We start from the raw sequence: 15,999 nt of genomic DNA on the forward strand, positions 1-15,999 counted from the left end.
GTTAAGCCAAGACAAAGTCGTTTTTCTTCAAATTACATACCGCGACACTTCCACTCAGGGTTTGGCTGGGAAAGAAAGGAATATTTGACCCGGGACAACCAATTGCTTTCTCTGCAAGAAACCCGAAACAGTTGAGCATGTCTTTATAAACTTCTGGGACCCGATATTTCATTGGGATGTTCTTCAAAGAACAATAAAAAAACCTCCCAAGTGATACCTACGGTATACGCTTCCTGTCAGTTGAAAATAAACTCCATACGATATGATAATTCTCCCTAACGTTCATAGTATATGGAAAACTAGAAGGCAATGCGTCATGCGGACGTCAATACGCGACTTGTTAGAGAAAATTTCGTCGAGAGCGTGGCGTATATCCGAGAGGTGTACAAAGGCAAATTTGATCCACCGGAATGGGTAAATATACTTGACCAGTTGGTTGGCATCAAGGAATTTTAAATCACATGTGTCATCCGAAGGATTGGCGACACTTTTATCATTGATTTGTTGTTTTTTACTTGTCATAAGCCTGGTAATAAACAAGAAGTCAGGATGGCCGAGTGGTCTAAGATGCCAGACTCAAGGTTTAGTACTCGGCTCGCTATGCGGGCTAACCGAGGCTTCTGATCCACGGATGCTGGCGTGGGTTCCAATCCCACTTCTGACATATTTACTTTTTGTCATACTTCGATCATGAAGTGTAGTGCAGCAGCAAAATCAGGCTTGCGGCAGTGTCAGGATGGCCGAGTGGTCTAAGGCGCCAGACTCAAGGTTTAATACCTGGCTCGCTATGCGGGCTAACCGAGGCTTCTGGTCCACGTATGTGGACGTGGGTTGGAATCCCACTTCTGACACATTTAATTTTTGTCATACTTTGAGCATGAAGTGTAGTTCAGCAGCTACAATCCGACTGACGGCAGTGTCAGGATAGCCGAGTGGTCTTAGGCACCAGACTCAAGGTTTAGTACCTTGCTCGCTATGCGGGGTAACAGAGGCCTCTGGTCCACTGATGTGGGCGTGGATTCGAATCCAACTTCTGACACATTTATTTTTCGTCATACTTCGAGCATTAAGTGTAGTGCAGCAGCTAATATCAGACTGGTGGCAGTGTCAGGATGGCGGAGTGGGGGACTCCACTTCCGGCCACCGAGCGTGACGGACGTGTTCTGACGAGCTCCGTTGGAGCGGCTTCAGCGGCCATGTCGAGCAGCGGTGACAGGATTTTTGCATCGGGTGAAAAATACCAGATCGTATTGCCTAGCTTGTCTACAGGACGATTCGTTCTAAACACTGTTTTCTTGCACGGAGACATCAGGGTCCGCCCATACCGGGGGGAAAATTTCCGGGATGCGCTCGCTCCCCTATTGCCTATGCGCACGATCCTGCCGGAAGTTATCGCCCTCGGGGCGTACCGCATGATCCACGTTTGGGCCGCAACCTTTAAAGACGACGTGGGCGTAAAGAAGATTGTGGAAATGAGTGAGCTGAAAGTGAAATCTGCTCGATGCCTTGTGATTGACCCGGCGAACCGAGACATCCGGATGAAGCTGCATTGGCCCAGCGTACCGGACGAGGATGTGCGGCTCGCTTTTGCGCCGTTCGGCACAATGACCAACATATCTAAGGAGCGGTGGCGCGCACAGTTTGTGGCGGACTCAAGGTTTAGTACCTTACTCGCCCTGCGAACTAATCGAGGCTTCTGCTCCACAAATCTGGGCGTGGGTTCGAATCCCACTTCTGACACATTTATTTTTTGCCGTACTTCGAGAACGCACTGCAGTGCAGCAACTCGTCGGGGGCGGACGCGGGATGGATCGCTCCGAGCGAGGTGCTTCTTTCAACGGCGAAAGCCGAGGTGCGAGTGTGAATGTCTCCCTCGCGGGATACCGGTTTGTGCTACCTTCGCTGCCGTCGCACGAAGGACTGAAGGAATGTGTTTTCCTGCACTGCGATGGGGAAGGAAGGCCATACAGGATAGAAGATTTTCGAGCACCGGTTGAAGAAATTGGAGTTTTGAAGGCTGTGGCAGGAATCGGCCCGTACCAGATGGGACATGTGCGGCTGCTGAAGCTGCGCAACCATGAAGACAAGGAGAAGCTGGTCCGAGCCCATGGTGTGCAGATGAAGGGACGCTACTGTGCTGTAATTGATCCTGTGCGTAGAGAAATCACCGCGAAGATCCACTGTGTTCCCTTCTACGTGTAGGACGAAGCCCTTCGCAAAGTTTTGAACGAGTTTGGTGAAGTGATGGACATTCGTCAAAAGTTGGCGGAGTCGATGACTCGCGTTGCCCGAATCGTCCTGCAGAAAGGAGTCACGCTGGATAACCTGCCAGACCTTTTCAAGTTTATTGATGGCACTGCCCTTGTCGTCGTGCCCGGACGTGCTCCGACTTGTCTGCGGTGCTAGCTAAAAGGACACATCCGAAGGGACTGTTAGACGCCGTGCTGTAGCAAGTGCCGAGCCTTCGGGCACGAACGCACTGATTGTGTCCGCACGTACACTGTCGTGGCCTGGGCAACGAAGCAGGGTGAGGAAACGAGCCAGCTAATGGACGAGGAAGAAACGGAAAAGGCAGCTTCCTCGCACTTCAACCCAGCGAGTACAGGAAAGCTCTTCACGCCCAGCGCTGATACTGTGATAGAAGTATCAGTGCCTCAATGTGACGAATCTACTGCAGCTGACAAAGAGACCACGATAGTTTCAGCCAGCACAGCTGAGGACAAGACGACCACGCAGGACTTGGGCCCCAAGTCTAACGAAAATGTCTCAGCTCACAACAAAGACGCGACCGCCACAGGAAGCGAGGAAGCCGCCACCATGGACGTCGAGGCGGCATCGGCCAAGAGGCGTCGCGACAAAGGAGAGGTGGTGGTGGGGAAGCAACAAATCGAGTGGAAAGTATACACGTGGAAGAAAGGAAAATATGGCCGTCCCAACCGTACGTCTTCACTGCAGAGGAGCGTCAAAGGCCCGTCCGCGGGACTGGTCCGGGGAGGAGAAGGCGCGTAATCGCCTTGGCTGGGGTGAGTACTCGCTTTCGCAATAGCTCCTGAACTCGCTCCCCTACGCTTAGCCACGCTCAACGCGAGGGGGCTGGGGAGAAAGAGGAGACAGTACCAGCTCAAGAGGCTGGTGATTGAAGTTCAGGAGACCAAAGTGCAGAGCGAGGGCAACACCGACAGCATGGTACAACCGTTTTGTGGAATGTACGGTGTGTGTGTCAGCTGCGCAGGTGGGTTCTCCAGAGGCTGTGTTTTATTTTTGAAAAAGTCGCTAGGCTTTGTTGTAGAAAATGTTATTCCCTCAACGGGAGATATGTGATGTGTGATTTTAAGTATAATTGTCTCGATTTTCGTGTTTTGTGCATGTATGCTCCGACGAAACCTAGAGAGAGGCTCCAGTTTCTTGAGGATGTCGCTCCTTGGTCTAAATGCGACAGGCTTCTCCTGATTATGGGAGACTTCAACTGGGTCTGTGAAGCTGAGGACAGAACGCCGACTAATTTCCATAAAGACGCAAGTGCAGCTTACTTAACAGACCTAGTAAACGATGTTAATTTGATCGGCGTGGCACATTTGGCAAAGGGGGGAAAGCGCCAACATTTCACGCATTATCAAGACACAAGCCATGCCAGATTAGATCGAGCGTACATCTCGGTGCAACTAGCACCTGACTGCGAGTACTACAAGGTGGAAGTTGTGTCATTTACTGATCACAATTTAGTACTTTTCTCGATTGGCCGAACAAAAAGGAGAATAGTAGACTGGGCCATGTGGAAATTTATTGCGAAGCTTTTAAAAGACGATGCATTTATGATAGGAACGGAGAGAGAAATTGAAGCTCTTTTCAGTCCCGACAAAACGACCATAACTGAAAGGTGGGAAACTTTTAAACAAAAAGTGAAAATGCGAGCCATAGATAGAGGTTGTGAACTGAAAGTTATTGCCCGGAAGGAAGAAAAAAGACTTAGAGAGGAGCTTCAATCACTAGTTCAATTAGAGACCGCTATACCTGGTGGTTTTTTTCAAGAAATGAACGAAACTAAACTTAAACTGGCGAAACTCGACGAGGATAAGTACAGGGGAGCCATGATCCGAACGCGGGGTGAGAAGCTGTTGGCCGGTGAGGCTCCGAATAAACGCGCCCCATCGGGCGAGAAGGCGTATGTCCAAGGTAAAGATATCTTGAAGATAGACTGTAAAGGAGTAATGTCATACGATCATTCTGGTACCTAGCGCGCCTTCGAAGAACACTATACGCAGCTTTTTGGACACCGAATTCCCGATAAACCCGGAATTCAGGAAGAGTTTTTGTCGATGATGCCTAAACTTGATCAGGACGCTACAACAGTTCTTGAGAGATACAACACCGTAGGGGAGGTTGAACAAGCCATTGACGATCTCAACCCCGGAAAATCACCGGGTCCGGATGGTCTGAGTGCTGCTTTCTATAAGGAGTTCAAAAATGACATCGCTTCTGCATTACAAATGGTATTCGCAGAGTCCTTCGAAGGCAAGACATTGCCGCCATCGTTCACCCATGCCCACACCGTTTCAATACCTAAAGGTAAAGATGAAGTTACACTTAGTACTGTTACGGGATATAGGGCTATCACATTGACAAATGTCGATTACAAGGTTCTCATGATGTTCGCGAGGAGGCTCCAATCAGTAATTAAGGATTTAATTGGGCCTCAACAGACGTGCGAGATAAAGCACACAACAATATACACGAATATTCACGTCGCTAGAAGCGTTTTAGAGGTTTGTGACAGCGAATTCCTCAGTGTTGCTACGCTCCAGATTGCTTTTGCGACGGCCTTTGATAGAGCGCCGCATGAAACAGATTTTCTTTTGATGAACCATGTGGGTTTAGGTTCGGTGATATGTGAAGGAGTAAAAATGGCCTACTTGTCGTGGCGGAGGGGCTTGCGAAACTCGATGAAGTCGTGAGCTCTGCTGTGTAGTGCCACCCAAGATAGACAGGTCACGGCAGAGAGTTCTGACAAAATGTGATTCACTGGAGAAGGTAATGGCAACCCACTCCAGTATTTCCTGCCAAGAAAACCCTATGGCCAGTCACAATACCATTATCGATATGGCGCCGGAAGATAGCCCCCCAGGTTGGAAGGCGTCCCACATGTTACTGGGGATGAACAAAGGGCGATTCCTAGTAGCTCCAGGACGAATGAAGCGGGTGGGCTAAAGCCAAAAGGACGCTCAGTTGTGGATGTGTCGGGAAGCGACCGGAAAGTCCGATGTTGCAAGGAGATATATCACATAGCAACATGGAATGTAAGATCTATGACGCAAGGTAAACTGGATATCGTCAAGCGAGAAATGGACAGATTGAAGATTGATATCTTGGGTATCAGCGAGCTCAAGTGGACCGGAATGGGAGAATTTAACTCCGGCGACCATTATGTCTTTTATTGTGGGCACGAATCCAAGAGAAGGAATGGGGTCGCTCTCATAGTAAACAGAAGAATGGGCAAAGCAGTGCTAGGGTACAACCCCAAAAACGACCAAATGATTTCACTTCGGATCCAAGGTCACCCTTTCAACATAACAGTTATCCAAGTCTATGCACCGACCACTGCTGCTGAAGAAGCTGACGTTGAGAGATTTTATGCGGACCTACAATGCCTTTTAGACCGCACCCCATCATCAGACGTCGTTTTTCTCATAGGAGACTGGAATGCTAAGGTCGGGAGTGAAGAAATATCCGGAATTACAGGCAAGTTCGGTCTTGGTGAGCCAAATGAAGCTGGGCAGAGGCTAGTAGAGTTCTGTCAAGAAAACAACCTGACCATAGCGAATACTCATTTTCAACAGCACAAGAGGCGCCTGTACACATGGATTTCACCGGACGGTCTGTACAGGAATCAGATCGATTATATTATTTGCCGGCAGAGATGGAGAAGCGCAATACAAGCAGTAAAAACAAGGCCTGGGGCCGATTGTGGCACCGATCATCAGCTTCTTGTTGCCAAAATTAAGCTTAGATTGAGGAAAACGCAGAAAACTAGAAGGCCTTTCAGGTATGATCTGGATCAGATTCCATTAGAATATGCTGTGGAAGTGAGGAATCGATTTCAAGAATTAGATCTAGAAGACAAAGAGCCCGAAGAGATGTGGACTGATGTTCGTAATATAATACAAGAAGTTGCTACTAAGGTAGTTCCAAAGCAAAAGAAATACAAAAAAGCAAACTGGTTATCTGAAGAGGCTTTGCAAATAGCTGAGGAAAGGAGGATGGCAAAAGGTATGGGGCAAAGAGAGAGATACAAGGTTCTCAATGCGGATTTTCAGAAAATAGCAAGGAGAGATAAGAATGCCTTCCTGAACATACAGTGTCAAGCAGTTGAGGACAACAGCCAATTAAGGAACACAAGAGATCTGTATAAGACAATCAAAGATATCAAAGGAAGCTTCTGTGCTAAGCTGGGCGTGATAAAGGACAAACGAGGCAAGAACCTCACTGAAGCCTCAGAGATAAAGAAGAGGTGGCAGGAATACACAGAAGAACTGTACAAGAAGGACCCGGATGTGCAAACCCAACATAGGACGGTTGTGATTACTGATCTCGAGCCGGGCATCCTGAAGAGTGAAGTTGAATGGGCCTTAGCCAGCCTTGCTAAGAACAAAGCTAGCGGAATTGATGGTATTTCAGCTGAGTTGCTTCAAAACCTCAACGACGACACTGTTAACACACTGCATACATTATGTCAAAAGATTTGGACAACCCTGCAGTGGCCACAGGATCGGAGGAGGTCAGTTTACATCCCCATTCCAAAGAAAGGCAGTGCCAAAGATTGTTCCAACTACCGCACGATCGCGCTTATTTCGCATGCTGGCAAGGTGATGTTAAAAATCCTGCAAGGTAGGCTGCAGCAGTATGTGGATCGGGAGCTTCCGGACGTGCAAGCTGGGTTTCGCAAGGGCAGAGGAACTAGAGACTAAATTGCCAACCTTCGCTGGATCATGGAAAAAGCAAGAGAGTTCCAGAAACCCATTTACTTCTGCTTTATTGATTATGCGAAAGCGTTTGACTGCGTAGATCACAGCAGATTGTGGCAAGCTCTCCAAGAGATGGGAGTTCCAATTCACCTCATCTGTCTCCTCAGGAACCTTTATGAAGGGCAAGAGGCCACAGTCAGAACTGGGCATGGTCTTACTGATTGGTTTCCGATTGAGAAAGGGGTGAGGCAAGGCTGCATACTGTCGCCCTGCCTATTTAACCTATATGCAGAGTGCATCATGAGGAAGGCCGGTCTGGACGAGTCTTCAGCTGGAGTGAAGATTGCTGGAAAACGTATCAACAGCCTTAGATATGCGGATGATACCACTTTAATGGCAGAAAGTGAAGTGGAACTCAAGAGACTTCTGATGCGCGTACAAGAAGAGAGTGAGAAGTTTGGGCTTAAACTGAACATTAAAAAGACGAAGATCATGGCGTCTTGCCCTATCAAGTCCTGGAGCATCAATGGACAAGAAGTGGAAGCGGTGACAGATTTTCTGTTCTTGGGCGCCAAGATTACCTCGGAAGGAGACTGCAGCCATGAAATTAGGAGACGCCTGCTTCTGGGAAAGAGAGCAATGGTTAGTCTTGACCGCCTAGTAAAGAGCAGAGACATTAGTCTGCCAACCAAGATCCGTATAACCCGTGCTATGGTCTTTCCAGTTGTGATGTATGGATGCGAGAGTTGGACTGTGAAAAAGGCTGACCGCCGAAGAATTGATGCGTTTTAATTGTGGTGCTGGCGAAGACTCTTAAGAGTTCCTTGGACTGCCAGAAGATCAAATCAGTCGATATTGTCGACCATAAACCCTGACTGCTCATTGGAGGGTCAAATTCTAAAGTAAAGCTCAGCTACTTTGGTCATCTGATGAGAAGAGAGGAGTCGCTGGAGAAAGATTTGATGGTGGGAAAGGTTGAGGGTCACCGGAGAAGGGGTAGGCAGCGAATGCGATGGTTAGATGGCATTCTCGAGGCATTGCAGATGAAGCTATGTGATGTTAAGAAGATAGTGAGAGACCGGAAAGCGTGGCGTCACATGGTCCATAGGGTCACGAAGAGTCGGACACGACTGAACGCCTGAACTGAACTGACATGTATTGCACCATGAGCCTGATCGTAAACCGAGAATTATCAAGACGTACAAATGTACTCTCTTCGGTTCGCCAAGGTTTCCCACTTTCACCGTTACTTTTTGCGCTCTTTTTGGAGCCATTGTGTCGTAAAGTTTCACAGAGTGAGGAGGTTACAGGCATCCGTTTACAGTCATGCGAAGTCCGAGTACTGGCCTACGCGGACGATGTTGCCTTTTTTTCCCTGGACAGACACAGTATCAGGGCTATACTGAAAATAACGCAGGACTACTGTGCCAAAAGCGGCAGCATGCTGAAAGTGTGTTAGATTGTGACATGGTTCATGGGACAAGACACCACCTCTCTTTGAGAAAGTTCAATTGTCTACTACACCGAGCCTCTATCTCGGGGTGTCGCTTGAATGCTACCGGGAAAGTGACTTGACCTGGAGCAGAAAGGCAGTTGAGGTGAAAGAGCTGACGACTCACTGGGGGGGCCGCAGCTTGTCCGTATTCGCGTGGGCAGCAGTGTGCAATGTTTTTCTTGTTGCAAAAAGTATGTATATTTTGCAATGCTTGTTTTGTTTGCGGGGGAATTTCCAGAAATTCCATCGCATTCTTGCAACATTCATCTGGAGGTCCGATTGGAACAGAATGTCCCGAACGAGCCTCTTTCGAAAAGTAGGTGACGGGGGCCTTGGCCTTTGTAATTTATATGTAAGGCAGATTGTTCGGCGCTTCATGTTTCTGCGCAGAATACAGCATCCCTTCCTCCATACTTATGTTCAGCACATGCTGTCCAACGCCTTACCGGATTTAATATTTTCATCAAGCGAAGGGGGTCGTTATGGTGTGTCGCGCTATCTCCGAGAGGTGGTGGCGTCTTATCGCTTTCTTGCCATGCGTTTTACCAGAGAGCATTTGCACAGAGTAAAAAGAAAGCAACTTACGAAAAATCTGATTGACATGAAGTTTCCAGTTCCCTTGTACCTACAAATTTTCATAGTTACTGCTGGGCAAGATGTGTTGAAGAGGGTGAGAAAGATGTGGGTCATGCCCGCAACCAAGACCATTTTTTCCACTTACACACTGGAACCCTACCCGTTTAAACTTGGTTATATAAAAAAGGCTTAGATCTACCATGACGGAAAACTGTTTTTTGTGTAACAAACCAGAAACAATCGAACATATGTTCCCTGAGTGTAACAACTCTACCTTCTTTTTGGACGTGTTGCAGCGTACCATTCAGAAGGATCTTCCTCTTACACCGCGTGCTATCAGGTTTCTGCCAGTTCAAGACGATACAATACCATGCGATGCCATGATCCTGCTGGGCCTGCATTCTATGCGGCTCAGTGCTATGGATTATCGGCACGGTGACACCCGTGCCAGATCCGTGTATGATTATTTTGCCGAGTGCATTAATTGTGAAAATACATGATGTTCTGAAAGATATAGCTACATGATGTTTTGAAAGGTATAGCATGTGGTGCTCAAATTGAGGTGATATTTAGAAATCTTTACAAAATGAAACGACTGCTTCTCTCGCGGGCGGCAAGCGGCCTGCCAACCTTGTAAATATTTCGTATTGTATATTTTGTCATGTTTCATTTAGCAATAAAGAAAAAAAAACAAAAAATAATGTCAGGATGGCCGCGTGGTCTAAGGCGCCAGACTCAAGGTTTAGTACTTCGTTCGCTATGCGAACTAACCGAGGCTTCTGGTCCACGGATGTGGGCGTGGGTTCGAATCCCACTTCTGACACATTTATTTTTGCCATACTCGATCATGCGCTGTAGTGCAGCAACTAAAATCAGGCTAGAACAGTGTCAGGATGGCCGAGTAGTCTAAGGCGCCGGACTCAAGGTCTATTACTTAGTTCGCTATGCGAACTAACCGAGGCTTCTGGTCCACGGATGTGGGCGTGGGTTCGAATCCCACTTCTGACACATTTATTTTTGCCATACTTCGAGAATGCAGTGTAGTGCAGCAACTAAAATCAGGCTAGAACAGTGTCAGGATGGCCGAGTGGTCTAAGGCGCCAGACTCAAGGTTTAGTACTTTGTTCGCTATGAGAACTAACCGAGGCTTCTGGTCCACGGATGTGGGCGTGGGTTGGAATCCCACTTCTGACACATTTATTTTTGCCATACTTCGATCATGCGGTGTAGTGCAGCAACTAAACTCAGGCTAGAACAGTGTCAGGATGGCCGAGGGATTCCACTTCCGGCCACCACTGTGAACGGACGCGTTATCATGAGCTCCATCGGAGCGGTGTTAGCGGCTCAGCCGAGCCGCGGAAACAGGTTTGCTGCTGAAAATAACGACACAGGCTACGAAGTTATGCTGCCCCACCTCCCAACAGGTCGTATTGTTTTTAATACCGTATTTTTGCACGGCGACGTTCGAGCGCGGCCGTATAGGGTCGAGGACTACAGGGATGCCCTAGCCCGTTTGGAATTGCTTCCCGAGGTTGTGGCCTTGGGAGCATTCCAAATGAATCATGTGTGGGCAGTCACGTTTAAGAACACGGAAGCCGTTAAGAAAGTGCTTGCTGCCGGGAGCATGACTGTGAAGGAGCACCGGTGTCCTGTGATTGACCCCAACAAGCAAGAGGTTCGCATTAAAGTGCACTGGGTCCTTCACAACGTGACTGATGAAGAAGTGCGTGCGGCCTTCCTACCGTACGGCGAGGTGACCGAGTGTTCGAAGGAGCGCTGGCGTGTGCACGGCGTCACAGAAAAAGGGTCAACGACCCGTGTACTAAGCCTGAAGCTGAAATCCAACCTGACAGTTGAAGATATACCTCATCAACTGCGAATAGCCGGTGAACCTGCACTTTTGGTTGTGGCTGGGAGGCCTCCGCTCTGCCTCCGTTGCCAAGGGAAAGGCCACATTCGCCGCGACTGTCGGGTACCCCGGTGCTCGCGCTGTCGCCGGTTTGGTCACGACGAAAGCGAGTGTGTACCTACGTACGCAAGCAAGACCGGACCAGAAAGGAACGTCGATGTGACTGAACACGTTATGGACGAGGTGGAGGCTGAGGAAGCATCAAGGGCAGCTGGAGGCAAAACAGCAACCGTCGAGAAGAGCACGCAGCCTTCAAGTGTTAGGCCTAGCGGCACAAGTCCGGCCGAGGCACCTCCAGTACCGCAACGCGTCTCGGAGGAAAAGACGAGCCAAGAAAAGCAGCCGCCTACTCTCAGAGCCCCTGCTAGAACACTTGACGAACCGCACGTCGAACACCCCCATAATGAGGTCTCATTGGAGGAAGCTGCTGTCACGGCCACAAAACGCGCTTACCTCGAAACTGTGAAAGATGACCGACAAACTGATGGAGCACCCGCGGAGGAGCCGCCCACCAAGGCGGTAATGACGCGACGGTCTCCCTACAGGCCAAGACCAAATATTCCACCAGACATACGACCTGCGGTAGAGGCGCCTGAATAGCGCTTCTACAGCTGTAATGTGCTGCCGTCGGTTTCCGGATCAGCGTGCCATGGTGGAGACGATATACCATTGAAGGGAACTGTGAGCTTGACCGTCAAACTTTGGCCATGGACTGTGAAAGTGCGTGTGATCATTGCGAGGCGGTGCACTTTGTGGAGCTCCAGCACGCGGAATCCCCTTCAGCGCCACGGTACCCTGAGGTGAGCACTGCGCGAGCAGTGGGTGCCTTTAAGAATGAACAAAAGATTGAACTGCCACTACGCGTAGCCACACTGAACGTGCGTGAACTGGCGGCGAGGAAGCGCCAGTGTCAGGTCAACCGCCTCTTTTTAGAAAATGAATTGGATATAACCGCATTACAAGAAACTAAGATTGAGAGCGAGGAGCACACAGATCGCATCGGAGCACACAGATCGGTCCCGATACAATGTCTGCGTATGTCACGCGGTTGGAAAGTCCGGAGGTTGCGCGTTATTTTTGAGAAATAATCTTGGAATTGGGAATGAAACCATTGTCACATCCGAAGAGGGTCGGTTACTGGTTGTCGATTTCACCCTTTCTGGATGCTCTTGGAGAGTGATTTGTGTGTATGCCCCTAACAATTACAAGGAACGTGTTAGTTTTTTTGAAAAGGTCAAAGTGTTTTTAAACTGCGAGAGAAGCGTCGTTTTGATGGGTGATTTTAACTGTGTCTGCATGCCAGAGGATCGAGTGCCGATCACCCCTGTGCGTGATCAGAGTGCGCAGTATCTCGATGCAATAATTCAAGAACACGACATGGAAGATCTGGGCTGGGTGTTGCTTCAAGTCTCGCAGCCATGTTTTACGCACTTCCAACGCGGTAGCAATGCAAGACTAGATAGAGTATACGCAAGCATAGGATTTGTGACAATGTGTTCCAACAATGAAGTGAAACATGTTTCTTTCAGCGATCACAGCCTTGTTATTGTAAGCTTTGGGAAGAAACATAGTAGGACTCGTTTCAACTGGAAACTTTGGAAATTTATTGTTAAACTGCTGGAGGATGAAAGCTTTGTTAAAAAAATTATAGACTTAATCAAAATGCCTTGCGTCAAGTCAGCAAGCTGCGCAGATATGTGGGAAAATTTTAAGAACACAGTCAAGATGAAAGCGATAGAACGAGGAACTATCCTTCATCAAAGCGAAAAGAAACGAATCAAAGAATTGGAGTGCAAATTAGACTTTTTGACAAGTATGGAAACAGTAGTGCCCGGTTTGTACATAAAAGAAATCCGAGAAGTCAAAAGCCAGCTAGAAGCTCTGGAGGCAGATAAGTACCCAGCGGCTGTGATAAGGGCGCGCGCCGAAAAGTTGTGGGCTGGTGAAGTGCCGAATAAGCGTGCATTGTGTGATGAAAGAAGATATGCAGCACAAAATGAAATTCAACAGATCCGTTACCGCAACAGAATAACGACCGACCGCGAAGAAATCGAGCGAGTGTTTGTTGAGCATTACAAAGAACTGACAGGGAATGACAGAAGCGCAAAGGGCAGTCTGTGGGACGAATTTTTGCACCTCATGCCTCGATTAGACGAAGAGAAACGTGCGCGCTTAGAACAGCCTATTAGCTTAGAGGAAGTTCAGAAGGCTATTGAGGACCTGCCACTTGGGAAAACACCAGGACCTGATGGGTTAGGCGCTGCTTTCTATAAAACATTCAGAGAAGAAGTCAGCCCGCTGCTATACGATATGATTGCAGAAGCATACAATGTAAAACAAATGCCACCTTCCTTCTCTACTGCCCACATTGTGCTTATCCCCCAAACATGTGACCGAGAAAAAATGCTATCTGTGGGGGCTTATCGCCCGATAACCCTCACAAATGTCGACTACAAGATCTATATGAAGATTCCTGGCAAACGTTTACAGAGTGTCATCACGGACATAGTTGGACCGCACCAAACGTGCGGAGTGAAAGGGCGTACCATCTGCACAAATGTGCACATCGCTCGAAGTATCCTTGAGCGCTGTGATGTGTTCGGTGGCCGCGTTGCAATGGAACAGATAGACCTGTCGTGAGGCGTTTGATCGCGTGGCGCACGATGTCTTGTACTCAGTTTTGGAACATGTAAATGTGGGCAGCATAATACAAGACGGGCTTAAAATGGTTTACAGCAGCTGTACAGTCCAAATAATTGTCAATAAGAACCTGTGTGAACCCATGCCTCTGCGGTTCTCCGTACGGCAGGGATGCCCGCTTTCACCATTGCTTTTTGCACTTTACCTTGAGCCCTTCTGTTTAAGTCTTGTTAACAACGACCGAATAAATGGCTTCATGTTTCAGTCATCTAATGTTAAAATTCTTGCGTATGCGGACAACATTACTGTATTCTGCAGTGACCGCGAGAGTGTACAAGAAAGTGTTGACGTCGCCAAGCGGTTTTGCCAGCAAACTGGGGCTGAGATCAATTGGGAAAAGAGTGCGGGCTTTTGGCACGGAAGCTGGGAAATTACACCACCGTTGTTCGCGAATCTGCAGTGGACAAACATGCCGTTGAACTACTTGGGTGTGCCTCTCGAGCACTATAACAAGAGCGCAGATTCCTGGAACGAGGCGACGTCAAAAGTGAGCGAGAAAGCAAAGGCATGACAAGGACGAGACTTGTCGATGTTTGCGAGAGCAACAGTATGCAACATTTTTTTAATTGCCAAAGTGTGGTATGTTTTGCAGTTTCTGGCTATGTCGCGTGTAAATATGCAAAAAATGCATAGAGTATTTGCTGTGTTTATCTGGAATTCAAGTTGGGAGAGGGTCAGAAGAACCAATTTGTTTCGAACAGTTCAAGATGGTGATCTGGGTCTCGCACATTTGTTTATTCGCCAGGTTGTGTCTCGTTTTATGTTTATGAGGGATTAGAAAGACCCCTTCCTGCGCTCAATGATGCAGGTGCGTCTGAGCAGAGCTCTTCCTGATTTTATAGTGTCCACTGTGAGATTGTCAACTTGTGGCGCTAGAGGTTATTTGAAAGAAGTTGTTGACTCTGTGCAATTTCTCAAGGTTCGGTATTCACAAGAATATCTCAGTACTGTAAAGAGGAAAAAACTGTACAAAGATCTTATAGATCTAATCATGCCAGTGCCTCTGTATTGTATAATAAACTCTGGAGGCCTAGGACAAGATGTTCTTAAAAGAATTAAAGGATGCCAGTTAAAGCAAGTACAAAAACATTCTTTTTCAAAGCCCCGCCGGGGTGGTGCAGTGGTAAGACGCCTGACTACTGTGCCGGAGTACCCGGGTTCGATCCCGACCTCGGCGGCTGCGTTTCGATGGAGGCGAAACGAAGAGGCGTCGTGTGCTGTACGATGTCAGCGCACGTTAAAGATCCCCAGGTGGTCCAAATTACTCCGTAGCCCTCCACTACGGCTCCTCTTTCTCTCTATCCACTTTCTCTCCCACCTTCCTCCCTTCCCTTACGGCGCGGTTCAGGTGTCCACAGCTACAAGTGTGACAGATACTGCGCCTTTCCCTTCCTGTGAACCAATCAATCAATCAATCTTTTTCAAACTGCACACAGGTACCTTGCCGGTTAAGACATGGCTATATGACAAAGGCATTTTTGTACCATGGACAACGAACTGCTTGCTGTGCAAAAAGCCAGAAACCGTTGAACATGTGTTCATTGAATGTTGGGACGCGATCTTCTATTGGGGTGTCCTTCAACGTACACTAAAAAGGAACTACCTTTAACACCGATTGGAATCCGCTACTTACCAACAGACACAGATGACAGAGGTGTCCCTTACGACATGATAATGCTCCTCGGCCTCCATAGTTTATGGAAAACTCGAATGGCGGTACGCAATGCAGATGTAAACGTCCGAACAACAAAGGAAAACTTTGTGGAAAGTGTATGTCATATACGTGATGTGTACCGAGTGCAGAGAGACCCACCCGCGTGGATGGGTGTGCTTGACGATTTAGTTCAAATCAAGTCATTTTAACTTTTGACCGGCTGAAGCAGCCGGGGTGTTTTTAACAATGTATCGGGCTTGTCTCAATAAAAACGATTTAAAAAAAAAAAAAAAGTCAGGATGGCCGAGTGGTCTAAGGCGCCAGACTCAAGGTTTAGTACTTCGTTCGCTATGCGAACTAACCGACGCTTCTGGTCCACGGATGTGGGCGTGGGTTCGAATCCCACTTCTGACACATTTATTTTTGCCATACTTCGAGAATGCAGTGTAGTGCAGCAACCAAAATCAGGCTAGAACAGTGTCAGGATGGCCGAGTGGTCTAAGGTGCCACACTCAAGGTTTATTACTTTGTTCGCTATGCGAACTAACCGAGGCTTCTGGTCCACGGATGTGGGCGTGGGTTCGAATCCCACTTCTGACACATTTATTTTTGCCATACTTCGAGAATGCAGTGTAGTGCAGCAACCAAAATCAGGCTAGAACGGTGTCAGGATGGCCGAGTGGTGATTCTACTTCCGGCTACCGTT

At 48.1% G+C, this 15,999-nt stretch overlaps 1 protein-coding gene and 5 non-coding genes across 6 annotated transcripts; all 6 read left to right on the top strand.

The window, feature by feature from the left end:
* The first annotated feature begins 730 nt into the window (after positions 1-730).
* Positions 731-851, top strand: TRNAL-CAA (transfer RNA leucine (anticodon CAA)). Its single transcript has 2 exons — positions 731-768; positions 806-851. It is a non-coding gene; the product is annotated as a tRNA-Leu (tRNA).
* Positions 852-9,732: 8,881 nt separating this feature from the next.
* On the top strand, positions 9,733-9,853 carry TRNAL-CAA (transfer RNA leucine (anticodon CAA)). The gene is made up of 2 exons: positions 9,733-9,770; positions 9,808-9,853. It is a non-coding gene; the product is annotated as a tRNA-Leu (tRNA).
* A 250-nt stretch (positions 9,854-10,103) lies between these two features.
* Positions 10,104-10,224, top strand: TRNAL-CAA (transfer RNA leucine (anticodon CAA)). Its single transcript has 2 exons — positions 10,104-10,141; positions 10,179-10,224. It is a non-coding gene; the product is annotated as a tRNA-Leu (tRNA).
* Positions 10,225-10,345: 121 nt separating this feature from the next.
* LOC146193579 (uncharacterized) lies at positions 10,346-11,601 on the top strand. Its single transcript, XM_084600114.1, has one exon. The coding sequence runs from the start codon at positions 10,346-10,348 to the stop codon at positions 11,537-11,539; it is 1,194 nt and encodes a 397-aa protein (XP_084456240.1). The 3' UTR covers positions 11,540-11,601.
* A 3,985-nt stretch (positions 11,602-15,586) lies between these two features.
* On the top strand, positions 15,587-15,707 carry TRNAL-CAA (transfer RNA leucine (anticodon CAA)). Its single transcript has 2 exons — positions 15,587-15,624; positions 15,662-15,707. It is a non-coding gene; the product is annotated as a tRNA-Leu (tRNA).
* A 65-nt stretch (positions 15,708-15,772) lies between these two features.
* TRNAL-CAA (transfer RNA leucine (anticodon CAA)) lies at positions 15,773-15,893 on the top strand. The gene is made up of 2 exons: positions 15,773-15,810; positions 15,861-15,893. It is a non-coding gene; the product is annotated as a tRNA-Leu (tRNA).
* The last annotated feature ends 106 nt before the right edge of the window (positions 15,894-15,999 follow it).

This window comes from Amblyomma maculatum, chromosome 4 (genome assembly GCF_055883805.1).
Source record: "Amblyomma maculatum isolate TAMU_Amacu chromosome 4, ASM5588380v1, whole genome shotgun sequence".
Taxonomy (NCBI): Eukaryota; Metazoa; Arthropoda; class Arachnida; order Ixodida; family Ixodidae; genus Amblyomma; species Amblyomma maculatum.

Bases quoted from the DNA above. Each gene is read 5' to 3' on its own strand.
- LOC146193579 (XM_084600114.1), top strand. From the start codon at position 10,346: ATGAGCTCCATCGGAGCGGTGTTAGCGGCTCAGCCGAGCCGCGGAAAC.